This window comes from Eublepharis macularius, chromosome 2 (assembly GCF_028583425.1).
Source record: "Eublepharis macularius isolate TG4126 chromosome 2, MPM_Emac_v1.0, whole genome shotgun sequence".
NCBI lineage: Eukaryota > Metazoa > Chordata > Lepidosauria > Squamata > Eublepharidae > Eublepharis > Eublepharis macularius.
In genome coordinates this window covers 15,704,611-15,720,876 of record NC_072791.1, presented here as the reverse complement: position 1 = coordinate 15,720,876, position 16,266 = coordinate 15,704,611, and the positions used below count along the sequence as shown (strand labels likewise).

Here is a 16,266-nt window from a genome sequence, read left to right as displayed (position 1 = left end):
TCCTTTATTTTCACTCTTTGTTCTTTTTCTCTCTTTGTATTCTTTGTTCTTTACTTTTTCCTTCTATTTCTCTGCCCCTTTTACTGGGCTTTTAATCTTCTTAATGAAATAAAAAGTGTGTATATATATAAAGCCTGAAAGCAAGCGCTTATGCTGTTCGTCACCCCTGCATCCAACTCCCCCACTCAGCAAACAATGGTTCCTTCCTCTGGCCCAGGGAACCTTCCTCCACGGTTAGAAATGAGTCCCTTGCCTCGAGTGGTAGCTCATTGCTCATCTTTAGCCAACAGCAGCATGCAAGGGAGACCCACCTGCTGTATTCAGTGTCAGTTCTATGTTTAACTAGGAGCAGAACCACAAGTGACGCCTGACACAGGTTGGACACTTGTCAGCTTCCCTCAAGTTTTGGCGGGAAATGTAGGCAGCCTGGCGGAATGTTGGACAAGTGACGGTTGAAAAGTCCATTGGACAGCAGTCGGAGAGCCAAGCTGCAAGACCAGGATGCCTACATTTCCCATCAAAACTTGAGGGAAGCTGACAAGCGTCCAACCTGTGTCACTCGTCACTTGTAGCTTGTGTGTGTGGGCGGAGTGAAGGCAGTTTAAGAGCAGAACCACAAGTGACAAAAGGCACAGGTTGGACACTTGTCAGCTTCCCTCAAGTTTTGATGGGAAATGTAGGCAGCTTGGCGGAATGTTGGACAAGTGACAGTTGAAAAGTCCATTGGACAGCAGTCAGAGAGCCAAGCTGCAAGACTAGGATGCCTACATTTCCCATCAAAACTTGAGGGAAGCAGACAAGTGTCCAACCTGTGCCTTTTGTCACTTGTGTTTCTGCTCTCTGAGAGCTAGTTTGGTGTAGTGGTTAAGAACAGCAGGACTCTAATCTGAAGAACCGGGTCTGATTGCCCACTCCTCCACTTGAAGCCAGCTGACCTTGGGTCAGTCACAGCTCTCTCAGAGCTCTCTCAGCCCCACCCATCTCACAAGTTGATTGTTGTGAGGATAATCACTTTGTAAACTGCTCTGAGTGGGCGTTAAGTTGTCTTAAAGTATATAAATCAAATGTTAATAATAACATTCGATTTGCCCTTCACTCACGAGTGGTTTACAAAGTATGTTATCATTATCCCCACAACAATCACCCTGTGGGGTGGGTGATGCTGAGAGAGCTCTGAGAGAGCTGTGACTGACCCAAAGTCACCCAGCTGGCTTCAAGTGGAGGAGTGGGGAATCAAACTCGGTTCTCCAGATTAGAGTCCTGCGCTCTTAACGCTACACCAAACTGGCTCTTCAGTTGTTTTCAATCAAATGTTAAAATCAACAACTGATTGAAATCAAATCAAATGTTGTTGTTGTTTTCAGTACGATCGTAAGCAGAGTTATACCCTTCTAAAGCCCATTCATTTCAATGGATTTAGAAGAGTGTAACGACGCTTAGGATGGCATAGTTGGATGCCTGCGTTGTACACACTGGCATTAGCTGACCCCATCTAAGTTTTCAGAACCCGCTGCTTACAGGGTCAAGTATGATTTAGTCTCATTAACACAGCAAGAGCTGGACTTACAAGAAGTCATTTCTCGGGAAATTATATATATTTTAAAAGTCTCTTAAAAGAAAAACTTGTCGCCACCCCCAACCCCTACTTCTCTTTTTTCAGGAAGCTTGAAAATAGCAGAACAATCCAAACTTGGAAATAACAAATCAGTGTCTCTCAGCATGCCGCTGATTAACAAGCTACAAGGCGAGGCCTTCCAAATTGCCAAATGCATGCCTCTCCGGCAGTTAGATTTCCATATCCAAGTTGACGGACTTTCTTATAAACTTTAGGACTCATTTACCGCATGCTTTTGTGTCGATAGTCTTATTTATTTAATTAGACTTCCCTGGGCAGTATTTTTATTTATTTAATCTGTTTTTTTATGTTGCCTTCCCCACCACTTCAGGTCCCCAAGGCGGCAATCATAAACATTAAAACAGCTGTAAAATGCTTATATATAAAGCAATTAAAATGCAGGCACAGTGTGAGCAAAAACCGAACCACAGCATCATGCAAGAACTGTGCCAATCTGAGGACGCCGGACCAGAGCAGATGCTTATGGGGAGGGTGCCCCCCACCTTTGAGTCAGGGGGTCAGCAGTGGAGCAGGGGTGAGAAACAACAAAAACGGTTTCAGTTCCGTGAGTAGAAATTTACTGTGGGTTCCAAGTCCATGAGTAGCCTCAGAGACAAGATGGCTGCTTCGGGGGTGGGTGAGGGGAAAATGGCTACTTTGTTTCCTCACGACTCAGAGGAGAGAAATGTGAAGGAGGAAAGCAGTGGGTGAAGAAGGCCAGTGATCGAAAATGAACATTAGGAAAAGTTGAGAAGGAGAAGCACAGCAAATGCTCAGCTCCAGGGACGCATCACAGAACAACCACCTCCCCCAAAAGATTTCACATATTTTTCCAAAGAAGCATTCGGACTGCTGTGGCCAAGGAGGTATTTTTATCCAACAAACGCTACCTTAACTGAGCCATCCATCACCGGGGTAATAAAATACCAAACAATAACATAAAATTCAATTTATATACTGCCCTTCAGGACAACTTAACGGCCACTCCGAATGGTTTACAAAGTATGTTGTTATTATCCCCACAACAATCACCCTGTGAGGTGGGTGGGGCTGAGAGAGCTCCAAGAAACTGGGACTGACTCAAGGTCACTCAAGTTAGCTTTAAGCGGAGAAGTGGGGAATCAAACCCAATTCTCCAGATTAGAGTCCTGTCGCTCTTAACCGCAACAACTAACTGGCTTTCAGATGGTGGCTTACGGGCCTGGTTACAATGTACAGATTCTTATAGGTATGGATTAAGAAGTTACCCAATGCCACAGGCAACACGGAAAAAGGGAGAAAGTGTTCAAAGGGGCTTTGCACGTTAATCCATGAATGCTACAAACTCAAATTTATGTTCTACTAGCACAACTTGAGTCTGCAGGAAAGCCTACCAACTGGGTTCAACAGAGGCTGGCAAGTTGCAATAAATTTCCTGGAGACGTCAAGAGCAGTCCTAAGCAGGTTTACTCAGAATCCTACATAGGTCTATTCAGTGGAACTTACTCCCAGGGAAGCTTTCTTTTCACACCACCATTAGCCCCTGAGGACGATGATGGTTTCCATGACCTTCGCCTCCCCTTCCACTTCCCGTGGATCTATTTTATTTTTCCATAGGATACTATAACTTTAGTACATAATGCTGAAATAGTTGATTTCAGCAGATTTACATGTCAACCATCTAACACCTTTATTCAGGGGTCATTTTGTAGAAAAAGAGCTGGAGGAACTCATTAGCATAACTCATTAGCATATGCCATGCCTCTTGCCATCACCGGAAAGGTGTCATCAGCATAACTGATTTGCATGTGCCACACCCCCTGACATCACCTATTCTGGCTGTTTTGGACCCAATCTTGGCCATTCAGGGCCAAAATTGGGCCCAAAATGGCAAAAGGGGGCTGAAAATGGCTGAAAAGGGGCCCAAAATGGTCAGGATTGGGCTGCTGATGAGTGGGAGAGACATCCACCACCTATTAGAGGCCAGATCCAGGCTGTTTCGGCCCCAATCCAGGCCAAAATGGGCCCAAAATGGCCGAGAGTCAGGTGGGCAGGGCCATTTGACATGTGACCTCTTTGGGGAACTGCCAGAACTGCGTTCCTGTGCGTTCCCTCTCGAAATGAGCCCTGCCTTTATTTATGCCAGAGTATTTTAATATAAGTTTTTAAATCTGTTTTTAAAGTTGACTATTAATTTATTGTGTTTTAATTATGATGTGAGCTGCCCTGAGCCCATTCGTGGGGAGGGAGGATATAAGTCAAATAAAATAAATAATAATAAATAAATTTATAATAGGTTTTGTAACTGTCATGTACTTCAACCTCAACCCAGCCTTCTTGGCTGTACCCCTCCCATTTTTTTGAAAAGTTTTTGGTCAGATACCTCTTGCCCACGTTATACTCTCTGGATCAATATCCAGTCTCACAAATTTCTTTATTTCGTCCGTTGTCAAAGTGTCTGGGTCCGTTTTATTAATATGTAATCTCTGGAGAGGAAAAGAAAAAAGGCAGGAGAGGAAAAAGAGCAAATAGAAAAGAGAGTTACAAGAAACGAACCTCTAAACAGTCACATTAGAATATTTAAAAATAAAACAAAGGGAGAAAAGAGTACTTTGCAAAGGATGAACAACTGGGCAGAAATCTAAAAAATGCTAGGAACAGTCTGAAGATAAAAATCCGTTTTTTATGCATGTTATAGCAAACACATGTACAAGTGAACATATTACACCTGTTTCTGAGGGTCAGTCTGTCTGTACATTCATTGGTCCTTTCTTTCAAAAAAGGAACACATGCACAGGCAGGACATGCGTTCACTGTAAAATGTGAACAGGGCTAATGTCCATGTTGACGCGAATGGCCAGACTTTGAACGTCACCTGTGCAATATCAGCTACCGCAAATATTCCTGGCCTGCTCCCATATCAGCATTGGTGGTGGAGGGTGCCCTCAAGTCAGAGTTGACTTATGGCGCCCCCTGGTGGGGTGTTCATGGCAAGAGATGAACAGAGGTGGTTTGCCATTGCCTGCCTCCGCAACCCTGGTCTTCCTTAGAGGTCTCCCATCCAATTACTAGCCAAGGCCAATCCTGCTTAGCTTTGGAGCGCTGATGAGATCAGGCTCACCTGGGCTATCTAGGTGAAGGCCCACCAGCCCTTAGCCAAGCATAATGCAGGTTCATTCAAGATGGCTCTCTGCACCATCAATGGCTGCTGAGCAGGCATGTTCAGCTAGCTCTAGATCTATCCTCTTTCCATCTTTGTATCTTAATTCCACCCTCCAGAAGGACTGGAACTGTTCAGTCTGTGGCCTGGGGAAAAAATTTATACAGGTATCGGGTCACACTTATACTTTTGCATCTGCACTGTCTGGTCTTGTGTATTATAGGATCAAGATACAGGGTTTTGCACCAGATTTAGAAATATAGAGCTGAAAGTGATCCCCCAAGGGTCATCTAGCCCAACCCCCTGTGTGGTGGTAGAGAGTGCCCTCAAGTCAAAGCTGTCTTATGGCGACCCCTGGCAGGGTGTTCATGGAAATAGTCGAACAGAGGTGGTTTGCCACTGCCTGCCTCTGCAACCCTGGTCTTCGCTGGAGGTTTCCCATCCAATTGCTAGCCAAGGCCAACCTTGCTTAGCTTCTGAGAGCCAAACTACAAGTGACACTGGACACTAGTTGGACTCTTGTCAGCTTCCCTCATGTCTTGATGGGAAATGTAGGCAGCTTGGCAGAATGTTGGACAAGTGACAGTTGAAAAGTCCATTGGACAGCAATTCCCATCAAAACTTGAGGGAAGCTGACAAGTGCCCAACTAGTGTCAGGCGTAGTTTGGCTCTGAGACTGGACGAGATCAGGCTCACCTGGGCTATCCAGGTCATGGCCAACCCCTGTATAATGCAGGAAATCCACAGCTACTCCCCCTGCTCTATGCCCAGAGGAAGGTAAAAAAACCTTCAGGATCCCTGGCCAGTCTGGCCTGGAGGAAAATTCCTTCTGGACTTCAAAGCGCCGTTCGGCATTTCCCTGGGCACCGTCTCTCCCCATATATTCCCCAGAGGACAGTCCGATCAGGGGACAAACAGCTGTTGGTGGTCCCTGGATCCAAGGAGGCCTGCCTAGCCTCAACTAGAGCCAGGGACTTTTCGGTCCTGGCTCCCACCTGGTGGAACGCTCTGTCTGCTGAGATCAGGGCCTGGCAGGACTTACTATCTTTTTGCCGAGCCTGCAAGACAGATGGTTGTTGTGGGTTTTCCGGGCTGTATTGCCGTGGTCTTGGCATTGTAGTTCCTGACGTTTCGCCAGCGGCTGTGGCTGGCATCTTGGAAGATGCCAGCCACAGCCGCTGGCGAAACGTCAGGAACTACAATGCCAAGACCACGGCAATACAGCCCGGAAAACCCACAACAACCATCGTTCTCCGGCCGTGAAAGCCTTCGACAATACACCTGCAAGACAGAGTTGTTCCACCAGGCAAATGGCTGAGGCTGGGCCTCCGCCAGCCTGGAAAAAGGAGTGTATAAATCTTAACCCTCCCTGTGAAGGCTGTCCACCATCCTGTTTTAAATGTGTTGTTTTTAATGAATATGAATTTTTAACTGTATTTTAATTGTATTTTAATATGTTGTTATCCGCCCTGAGCCCGCTTGCGGGGAGGGTGGAATACAAATTTGAAATAAGTAAAAAATAAATAAAATAAGAAAAGGCCACAGGAGCCGAGCACTGAATCATCTCTTCCCGCTCTACCTCTGACGATCTGCCTAAGTTCATGCTGAGTCACAGAATCAGTGTTGCTGTCAGGTGGCCATCTATAGTCTCTAGTTAAAAACTTCCAAAGCAGAAATGCCCATTACCTCCCGAGGAAGCCTGTTCCACGGAGGAAGCATTCTGTCAGGAAGTTCTTCCTCATGTTTAGCCAAAATATCAAATTCTGTATGTGTAGACATGATGGGCAGACACATCCTTAAATATAATCCTGGGAGATGTTGGATGAAGGGGAGCTACACATTTACCTGCAGTCTCCGGATCTGGATATCAGAGAACTTCCTGGCGCCATCAATTGAAGGAACCAAACGAGAATAAAGAGCCTGGAAAAGCAAAAAGGGTCTTTAGCAGCTGCAGGACGTAACTGATAAAGGTTGGTTAAACTGGCAGTGCACATGCTACAGTGGAAGAATAAATTGCACTGTATTACCTGATCCGATTGAGTCGCTTCATGAAAAATGCGGGCATCGACAGCGGCAGCAACCAGGTTATTGGCTGCGGTAATGGCATGAATGTCACCGGTGAGATGGAGATTGAACTACAGAGAGAAGAGGGGGAGGCAGAGAAGAAGATACATGCCAACAATTATCTCTAACCTTTTTTCCAAATCTCATTAAGCCCATGAACCAGCACTGTCAGCTGTAGAAAGAAATATTCATAGCAGCGTGACTGGAGGCGAGGTGGAAAATTGCTCTGCGTATGTCTTTGCTAAGGGAGAAAGCAAGGGAGAACAAAGCACCCTCCCCCAATGATGTCATCTGGCAAAACTTTCAGAAATTTTGAAAATACATGACAAAAGAAAAGCCCTTCCTTTCCCCCTCGGGCTGGAAAAAGTCCCACAATTTAGCTATTTTCTGCCTGCATCTGGAAGAGAACATAAAACTCTCCAACATGCGAGCTTTACTGAACTGGCAGAAGAGGTTCATCTAACCAGATCTTCTAACCGTGGAAACCTATCCAGACTCCCCAGCACTTATAAAGCACTTATATACCGTTCTTCTAGACAGATTAATGCCACAAGTAGAAGACCAAAGCAGAAGCCCTTCTGTGTGCTTTATCCCTAGCATCTGGTATACTGCTGCTAAAGCAGGAGGTTCTGTCTAGCTAATCTACACCTATTCTCCATCAATTTGGCATATCTCATTTTATAAACGGCCAAGGCACTGGCTATCACCTCGCCTTTGGGAAGCAAACTCCATAGCCTAATCACGCACTGTACGAGGAAGTAATTTCTTTTGTCCTGCATCATGAGAGAGAACAGTTTCCCGGTCTAGTTACTCCCATAGCATAGTTTTAGAAAGCTCTATCACTCCTCCCTCCTCCATTAACAAAATATTCTGTTAAAAAAATCTGCATCCCACTTTTCGGTTTTTCAAAGTGGTTAACAAGTGTTAACACGGTATTTTTTAAAAAAACAATTAAAGCTAAGATGTAAATTTAAAAAGTAACAGCAGCCCACAAACTCTGGGCGCCGTGATTTTCTGAATGATTCTGAGCAATAACAGTTTATACAGTGAGGAGAGCTTGAACTCCCACCTAATCCACTAAAAGAAAACAATCATAAAAGAACATAAAAGTACTAGGGCTTAGATTCTTTGAACATACTGTGCCTCAGTGCGGCCAGCCTTCTCTGCCACCAGTACAGTCATTTGTGAATGATTAAAAGTCTTTGCTCCAAAGGAAGCGCTAGCAGCACTGCGGTGGCCAGAGTAAAGAGCATGTGGAACATGTTCACAAAACTACACACCCACGGGGGCCACACAGTTACCCTTAGTCATGCGGAAGCCCATTTGCCTGTGACAAGATCTGATCATATGCACCAGAAAAATGGAGCGGCAAATCGCATCAGTCCTTCCCATCTGATCACTGCCTTCCCCAAACAGCTAATGACTGGGTGGAAAGCAACAGGCCCTTCCCATCTGGTTCTGGCATTCATGTGCATACTATTATCTCGCGTAGAATTTTGCAGTGGGGAAGCGAGCGAGTATTGGAGCCAAAGAGCAATCATGGGAACAAGCCGGAGACACCCAGAGAAGTTTTCATATTGAATTACTGTATGAAAGATTTAAATGAATAAGATCAAAAAATTACCTCCTCCATAGGAATGACCTGAGAATAGCCCCCTCCAGCGGCACCCCCTATAAAAACAGGGAACAGGAAGGTTATTGCCCATCGGGCGACTGCGAAAACCTCAAGCCTCTTTGCAGCAAAATAAACCTACCCTACTAACTGAGGGTCCCAAATGAGGGCTCTACCGTTTTAACATCGGAGAAAGTAATTACGTATTTCCCTACCAATAGTCTTTTTTTATCCCAACTTTCCTCCAAGGAACTCAGTGGAACAGGCTTCCTCGGAAGGTGGTGGGCTCTCCTTTTTTGGAAGTTTTTAAGCAGAGTCCAGATGGCCACCTGACAGCAACGCTGATTCTGTGAACCCAGGCAGATCATGAGAGGGAGGGCAGGAAGGGTTACACCAGTGCTTAGTTCTCGTGGCCCCTGCTTGCATGCCCAGGGTAAGGCCAATCACCACCTTGGGGTCAGGTAGCAATTTTCTCCAGGCCAGTTTGGCTAGGGATCCTGATGGTGTTTTGCCATTTTCTGGGCATGGAGTAGGGGTCACTGGGTTTGTGTGGGAGGGGAGTTGTGAATTTCCTGCACTATGCAGGGGGTTGGACTAGATGACTCTGGAGGTCCCTTCCAACCCTATGATTCTATTATTCTAATGCAGTGTGGCTTCTGAGGATCTGGGAGACCCTGATTCAACTCCACTTTCCACTATGAAACTTAATGGATGACCTGGATCTGGTTACTCTCTCTCAGCCCAATCTACTTCGCAGGATTGTTGTGAGTATAAAGGGAAGAAGAAGAAACACTTACCCAACTCTGGCCTCCTCAAAGGAAGGGCAGGATAAAAATATACCAGGCAGGTAGAGAGAATTTTGGGAAACTTACTGGGGCGCCTTTTTAGTGCCAAAAAATAGTTTAAGACATGTCATTTATAGAACTCTTTTTAAGCCAACAGATGTAGGAATGCTGAATGGTGTTTCTGTCTATCGACTGCATTTTTTTTTACCTGAATCTGATAACATTTACTTCAGCATAATGAAATGTTTATGCTTTTAAACTGTTACATGCCTGAAGGTAATTAAAAGAATAGGTAGCAATATGTGAGTAGGGCTGCTACCATTGCCTTGGCAAATGCTGGGGGGTTTTAAGGTTGGTGCCTGGGGGAAGTAGAGTTTGGGGAGGATGTGGCATGACTTCTGGCTGACGCTCTAGGAATTTCTCTCATCTTTATGGTGAAGACTATAGAGACATGGGGAAATTCCTAGAGTGTCACTTTGGAGGCTATTTTTTTCCTTCTGCTCCTCAATTTTTTGAGGGCAGGCAAATAGCAAGCCTGCATGTGATACAGAGAGGCCAATGCCCAGCTCAGGTGGGCTGCAGGGCAACACCATGTATAGTGGCCACCTTTCATACCTTTGACTGTTTGCTAACTGGCAAGGCGATTGGTTGATGTTTCTACAGCTAGCTGAACATGCCTGCTCAGCAGCCATTGATGGTGCAGAGAGCCATCTTGAATGAACCTGCATTATGCTCGGTCAAGGGCTGGTGGGCCTTCACCTAGATAGCCCAAGCCCAGGTAAGCCTGATCTTGTCAGATCTCAGAGACTAAGCACGGTCAGCCTTGGTTAGTAATTGGATGGGAGACCTCCAACGAAGACCAGGGTTGCAGAGGCAGGCAAAGCACCCTCTGTTAGTCTCTTGTCTTAAAAACCCCACCAGGGTCAGAGATGACTTGAGGGCACTCTCCACCACCGAGGGCTTGGGGAGAGGGGCAATACAGCCCACAAGATGGTGGTGGGGACAAGAAACAGGTCTGAGATTTGCAGTGAAAGAAGCATAGGGTATTACTACTATTTTTATTTATACTTCGCTTTTTTCACCAATGGGAACTCAAAGAGCTGTTCTCCCTTCTCCCATTCTGTCCTAACCTGAAAGCTGCTCTAACATAGTGGTTAATTGGTTGGACTGTGAAGCATGACTCTGCTGGTTTGAATCCTCTCAGGCCCAGCTCCCCAGCTGTATTGTGGGATAATAAACAACGCTGCCTTTGTTCACTGCTCTAAGCACAGTATATAAGCACAGTTATTATTATTATTTACTACTAACCACCACCCTGAGAGGTAGGATACGTTGAGGGCGTGTGATTGTCCCAAGGTCACCCAGCAAGCTTCATGGCAGAGTGGGGATTTGAACTTTGGTCTCTTCCAGATCCTAGCCTGACACTCGAACGGCTGCAACACACTGGTTAAAAATATTTCTTGCTTTTCTGTTTCTCTCCTGCGTCTGTGTTGCAAATGCAATTTTATTAAATTTCAGAGCAGTCCTTTGTTTGCCTTCTGCTTTACAAATCTGCACTGTCTGTCTAGGTGCCTGTCTGATCCTCCACATGTTCAACGCCCATATTTACAAATGGGAAACATTATTAACAGAAGCATTCATTAACTTGCTTGGGAAAACTGGGATACTACTGTATTTTGCAGTGGCCTGGCTTGCTTTGGAAAACACCTCCCTCCCTATGTTCCTCCACGGCAGCTTTGCTCATCTGAACAGGGTCTCCTGCAGGTGCCAGCCTGAACATGGGTGAAACCAACAGCAGCCCGTACACAGGCTTTCTCTGTGGTGGCCCCTACCCTATGGAACAGCCTGCCTGAGGAGGTCAGGAGAGACCCCACCCTCTTGACTTTCTGCAAATGATGCAAAACCAAATTGTTCAAAGACGTTTTACTTAGATAGGAGGGCTGTATTGTAGGGAGGGGCTCTCAAAGAGATATTACCTTACATCCTATCTGTTGCTTTAAGTATGACCCTATTGGGTAGTTCTGTGTTGTCTAATGTCAGTCCTAGAATTGCTTATGCTCTATTTCAGTATTTCTTCAACTCTGTATTGGATTTCTGCGGATGTTATCTCTTTGTAAACTTGCATTTATATACCCTGTGGCATTGTTTACTGAAATGTCCTTGATATTGACTGTACTAATTTCATACTATGAAATCTGCCTTGAGCCTCAGTGAGACTATAAATGAAAACAACAACAACAATAATAACCCGTTAACCACCAAGTATCACAATTCAAATGAGACTGGGATGGGGGGACACGACTGCTCTTCAAGTATCTGTCACACACAGAAAAGGGCAACGATCCGGAGGGCACTTTAGCAATGGGCTTTCCTGTTGCATACACGAATATCCAGTTGTGAATGGTTATTAAAGTGCATTTCTCTACTACTTCAAAGTACAAGACGAGGGCTGATTCCACACCCGTTGGATAATGCACTTTCAATGCACTTTATCAATTGTTTCATGTGGATTTTTTGTTCCGCACACAAAAAAAACCCCGTTCCAAATGATCTATAAAGAGGATTGGAAGTGCATTATCCAACGGGTGCGGAATCACTCTAGGACTTGTGTTATGGAGGGAAGAGTTTGTTTAAACGTTAGGAGAGCCTTCCTAACAATAAGGGGGATTCAGTAACGGAGTCAGTTGGGGGGTGGACTTTCACTCAGCGAAGGTCTCTCTCCAAACAATGGCCAGGCAGCCATCTGTCAAGCGTGGATTTCCTGCCTTAAGCACGGAGCTGGATCAGCTGTTTCGAAGGCCCCCTTCCAACCCAAGGATTGTACTAGACGGTGACAAGAGTATAAAAGGAGAGTTGAGAGGATGCTAAAGGGTTTAAGAAGACTGACCTAACGGCAAAAGACACAGCCTGGAGGAGGAAGAATAAGGGAAATAGCTTCCAAGTATCTAGAAGAACAATAGCAGTTGCTAATACAGCCGCCAAGGACAGAAGCAGTAGCAGTGAATTTTAATTACAGGAAAGTGACATCGTATGTAGCTGGCACATAAGCACCCGTCAGGTTACACTGCATTTCAGCGGATTCTTCTCGTTATTGTTGAAGGGCCTGTCGATTGCAGAAGATACGTTACCATATGTGATGGTTATGTAATGACATACAGCCTTCTGGGATTCAGATCTCGGAGGAGATCAGTCATCTAACCAGACAGAATGTCACCCCAGATCCACGTTTTTATTGTTATTAGGGATTTTTCAAGGACAAAATAAAAACGTGTTGCATAAGAACTTATACTTGGTTTTTTTCCCTATTTCTTCTGCGAGATTACAGCTTGTTAGGAAATGGAAAACAACCATAAGCCATTTGTGCTATGTGGTACGACAGACTGAAGGAGAATGTTGTTTTTCATTTACATTGCATGACAACTTCTTCATAGCCTGATCGATTTAGTGAAACAAGCTCCTTATTCTTTGCAACTCCAACACCTGCTATTGTTACACCTTCTTCAAAGATGAATTCTTTTTAGATGAATACTGTTAATTGGGATTGTTGAGTACTTTAAAATTGGATTTTTTCATGTTTTTAATTTAAGATAAAGGCTATATAAGTAGTATATTTTGTATGATTTACTTAGCAATTTAGTATTCTCGGTAGGCAAAAGTGTCCCATAAATTTTGTGCATGTGTTTGTATTTGTCTTATGTGGACAATCCCTAATGAAACTATTCTTTAAAAAGAAGAAAAAACTTAGTTAGAAACTTAGAAACTTCAGAGGGAAAATGCTTGTACATTACAACAATTCAGAAGTAGGGAGGGTTGAGAAACCTTCCATGGAAACTTTCAGAGTAGATCCAGGTATATCTTGGGAGCACCTTAACTAATGCTGAGTGGATCCCTTCCAGATTGATGATTCCTTGCTTCCTGCAAGGGAAAAGTGCCCTCAATATCCTAAACACCATGTAACTGTGTCTCAGGCTCAGGCTTTGCAGGCCCAGTTCTGGCCTCACTTGGGAAAAAACGTGCCAGTTTGTTAATTGCCTGCTCCTGCTGGCCTCTGTCTTTCTCAAGAGATTTGGCCTTGAGAAGCCAGTGTTCCCAGCTCCTCATCAAACCTCCCTGATTTCTCCTGCTATTAACGCCAATTAACTGAGGGCCAGGCTACAAGTAACGCCTGACACAGGTTGGACACTTGTCAGCTTCCCTCAAGTTTTGATGGGAAATGTAGGCATCCTGGTCTTGCAGCTTGGCTCTCTGACTGCTGTCCAATGGACTTTTCAACTGTCACTTGTCCAACATTCCGCCAAGCTGCCTACATTTCCCATCAAAACTTGAGGGAAGCTGACAAGTGTCCAACCTGTGTCATTCGTCACTTGTAGCCTGGCCGTCAGTGAGTCCCGATTGGCTGTTGGAACGTGGGATGAGGCAGCCACCTCAAGAAAAGATGGCTGCCTGTACACTAAGGACCTCTTTATCCACTATTGCTACATAGGGTTCCCAGGGGCTTGCTAGTGGTGGGAAAACTCCCAGGGGTTTGCACCCTTGCCTGCCCCTCCCAGAAGTGATATTGTCGCGCCAGCCACAGGAGCGCTCCTGCACTTTGTTGGGGGCCAATTTGGCCTTGCATGGAGCGCAGGAGCGCTCCCGTGGCTGGCGTGACAATGGATCAAGCTACAAGTGACGAATGACACTTGAACAGCAAGTGGATCGTGTGGAGCACAAGTGGAGGGCAAGTGAACAGGGAGAAATACACTTGCCATTCAAGTGTCATTCATCACTTGTAGCTTGGCCCAATGTCGCTTCCGAGAGTGACTTTGCCGCGCAGGCACCAGAGTGCACATGCGCAATGAGGAGCACACTGCCAGCATGAAGTAAAGTGCCAGGTCCTCCACCCCTCCCACCACGAAGGTATAGGAACCTGGCAAATCTATTGCTACACCATTATGTGAGAGAGAAGTTTTGTTCCATGCTCCTTTCCCATCAGGATGCCAATAATTGTGTGGCATGGAATCGGACTCTTTCACTCAGCCTATCGGTAAGAACTCTCCAGCCATGGAGCCATGTCAGAGAAGCAAGTTAGCCAGCTTTAAAGTATTTAGACAGATAGAGGTTTAGCTAAGCAACAGAGAGCGTTATTTGTTTTTGCTTGCTTATTGCCTGACTTAAGGGTGGTTACTGCCTTGCAAACACCCTCTGTAACCTGTATTCAATAAAGCTTATTATACTTTATTTGACCTGTAAGCACAGCTCAGAGAGAACCCCGGGGCTGAAAAGCCTCGAACAAGCATAGAGCCCTTTCTTATTCCTAGGGGTCTTGGAATGGCTCTGGGTCAGCGCCCGGAAACAAGAGCAGGGCAGCTCTGGCTGATACACCTTCCCTATCTGAACTAACCAAATACGGCGAACAGGAACTGAAGCCCATAAATTTTGGAGATACAATCAAGTGCCGCAATCAAACATCTAGGTGTTGCCAGTTACATAAAGCCCCTGTTTTATGCCAGCCTGCTCTGCCTTTCTAAAGACCTATTCATACCATCAGCAAAATCAATAGCACTTTTCTCAGACTGTACCATTTCAGGCTGCAAGCGGAGAATTATGTATTGTCATTTCTTTAAACATAAACCATGCTGTCCTTCCATTAAGCTCAGGGCACTCACAGCATCGCCAGGTAAAACTGTGCCATTGCAACACAGAAATGCCAGCAAGAAACTCATAAATAATCCATCAGGAAGAAAGACCAAGAACAATGCTAAACGATACATTTGGGTAGGCCTGGAAAAGCAGAAAACGTTTTACAACCTTGTCCAAACTCAGCGAGGGAAGGGTGTCACGGGATCCTCAGGGAGCAAAACACATTTCTGGGGGGGACAAAAGTCCTTGCCGCCCAAGATAACAAGCTATCACCAGTTCCTTCTAACTAACCCTAAGATCAGAGATTGAGGAAACAGAGTCTCCAGACTTACCAGGTGTTAATCGAGAAGTCAACCCTGCAAGGTAGGACACCTGCAGACTGAGTTCCACAAGAACAGGTATTTGGTAGCTGGGGCCAATTAGGAAAACATACTAGATTCAGACTAACAAAATCTGTGGCAGGGTATGAGCTTTCGTGAGTCACAGCTCACTTCTTCAGATATCTGAAGAAGTGAGCTGTGACTCACGAAAGTTCATACTCGACCACAAATTTTGTTGGTCTTATAGATGCTACTGGACTCTTGCTCTTTTCTAATGCTACACAGACTAGCATGGCTACTCATCTTGATCTATGTGGATTCAGGCTGAAGCCCTGAACCCCAATAGTGCTACAGAAGTATGATTAATAATACTTCATATCTATTATGCAAGGAGGCCCCAGGACACAAATGGCTTTAAAGGTAAGAACCAACATCTTGAATTCAACGCAGAAGCAAAAAGGCAGACAACAAGAACTGGCATTCCGAGCGCATGGAGGTCTGTACCGGCTACAAAGTGGCTCACAGCATTCTGGCACTAACTGTATCCTTCCGAAACAGTCTTCAGGAGCAGCACCCTCCACAACCTTCCACTCCACACAGAGAAAAAAATGAGCATCAAGAAATTACTAGATTGAGGCCTTCCTTAACATGCTAACTTTCCAAGTGCAGGGTGTTTTTTTTAAAATCAAGCAAGATGAAATGGTACAATCCATGGAACCATTCCATTTGATTCTGCCTACAGTACAAGCTAGCACTAGGGACCTATAGAGTGGCTTTCGCAGCCACTCTATAGCTGGATGCAATTTACATCTAATGTATGAATGGATCAGACTGCTGCCATTACATACCTTTAATTCCAAAAGTGGGTCCCTGCGAGGGCTGCCGGACACAGGCGAAGGCATTCCGACCAAGGTGCGCGCCCAAGGCTTGGACCAGCCCGATTGTCGTGGTGCTCTTCCCTTCTCCCAGAGGCGTGGGGGTTATACTTTAATCCAAAAAGACAACCCCAGAGCATGTTTAATGCAGAAGTACAACCATGTTCTTAAAGCAGATCCACTAAGGTAAGGAATGTTTCCTAACATTCATGGCAAGCATGGAGGGTTTTTGAA

General features: G+C 45.2%; 1 protein-coding gene across 1 annotated transcript in view; it reads right to left on the bottom strand.

Moving 5' to 3' along the window:
• MTHFD1 (methylenetetrahydrofolate dehydrogenase, cyclohydrolase and formyltetrahydrofolate synthetase 1) overlaps nucleotides 1-16,266 on the bottom strand; it is a 93,749-nt gene that overhangs the window by 37,487 nt on the left and 39,996 nt on the right. The window contains exons 12-16 of the mRNA XM_054969853.1: nucleotides 16,006-16,142; nucleotides 8,443-8,489; nucleotides 6,782-6,889; nucleotides 6,600-6,674; nucleotides 3,978-4,080 (exon numbers count right to left, since the gene is read on the bottom strand). Of these exons, the coding sequence (XP_054825828.1) occupies nucleotides 3,978-4,080; nucleotides 6,600-6,674; nucleotides 6,782-6,889; nucleotides 8,443-8,489; nucleotides 16,006-16,142 (470 nt within the window). The remainder of the gene's footprint in view (nucleotides 1-3,977; nucleotides 4,081-6,599; nucleotides 6,675-6,781; nucleotides 6,890-8,442; nucleotides 8,490-16,005; nucleotides 16,143-16,266) is intronic.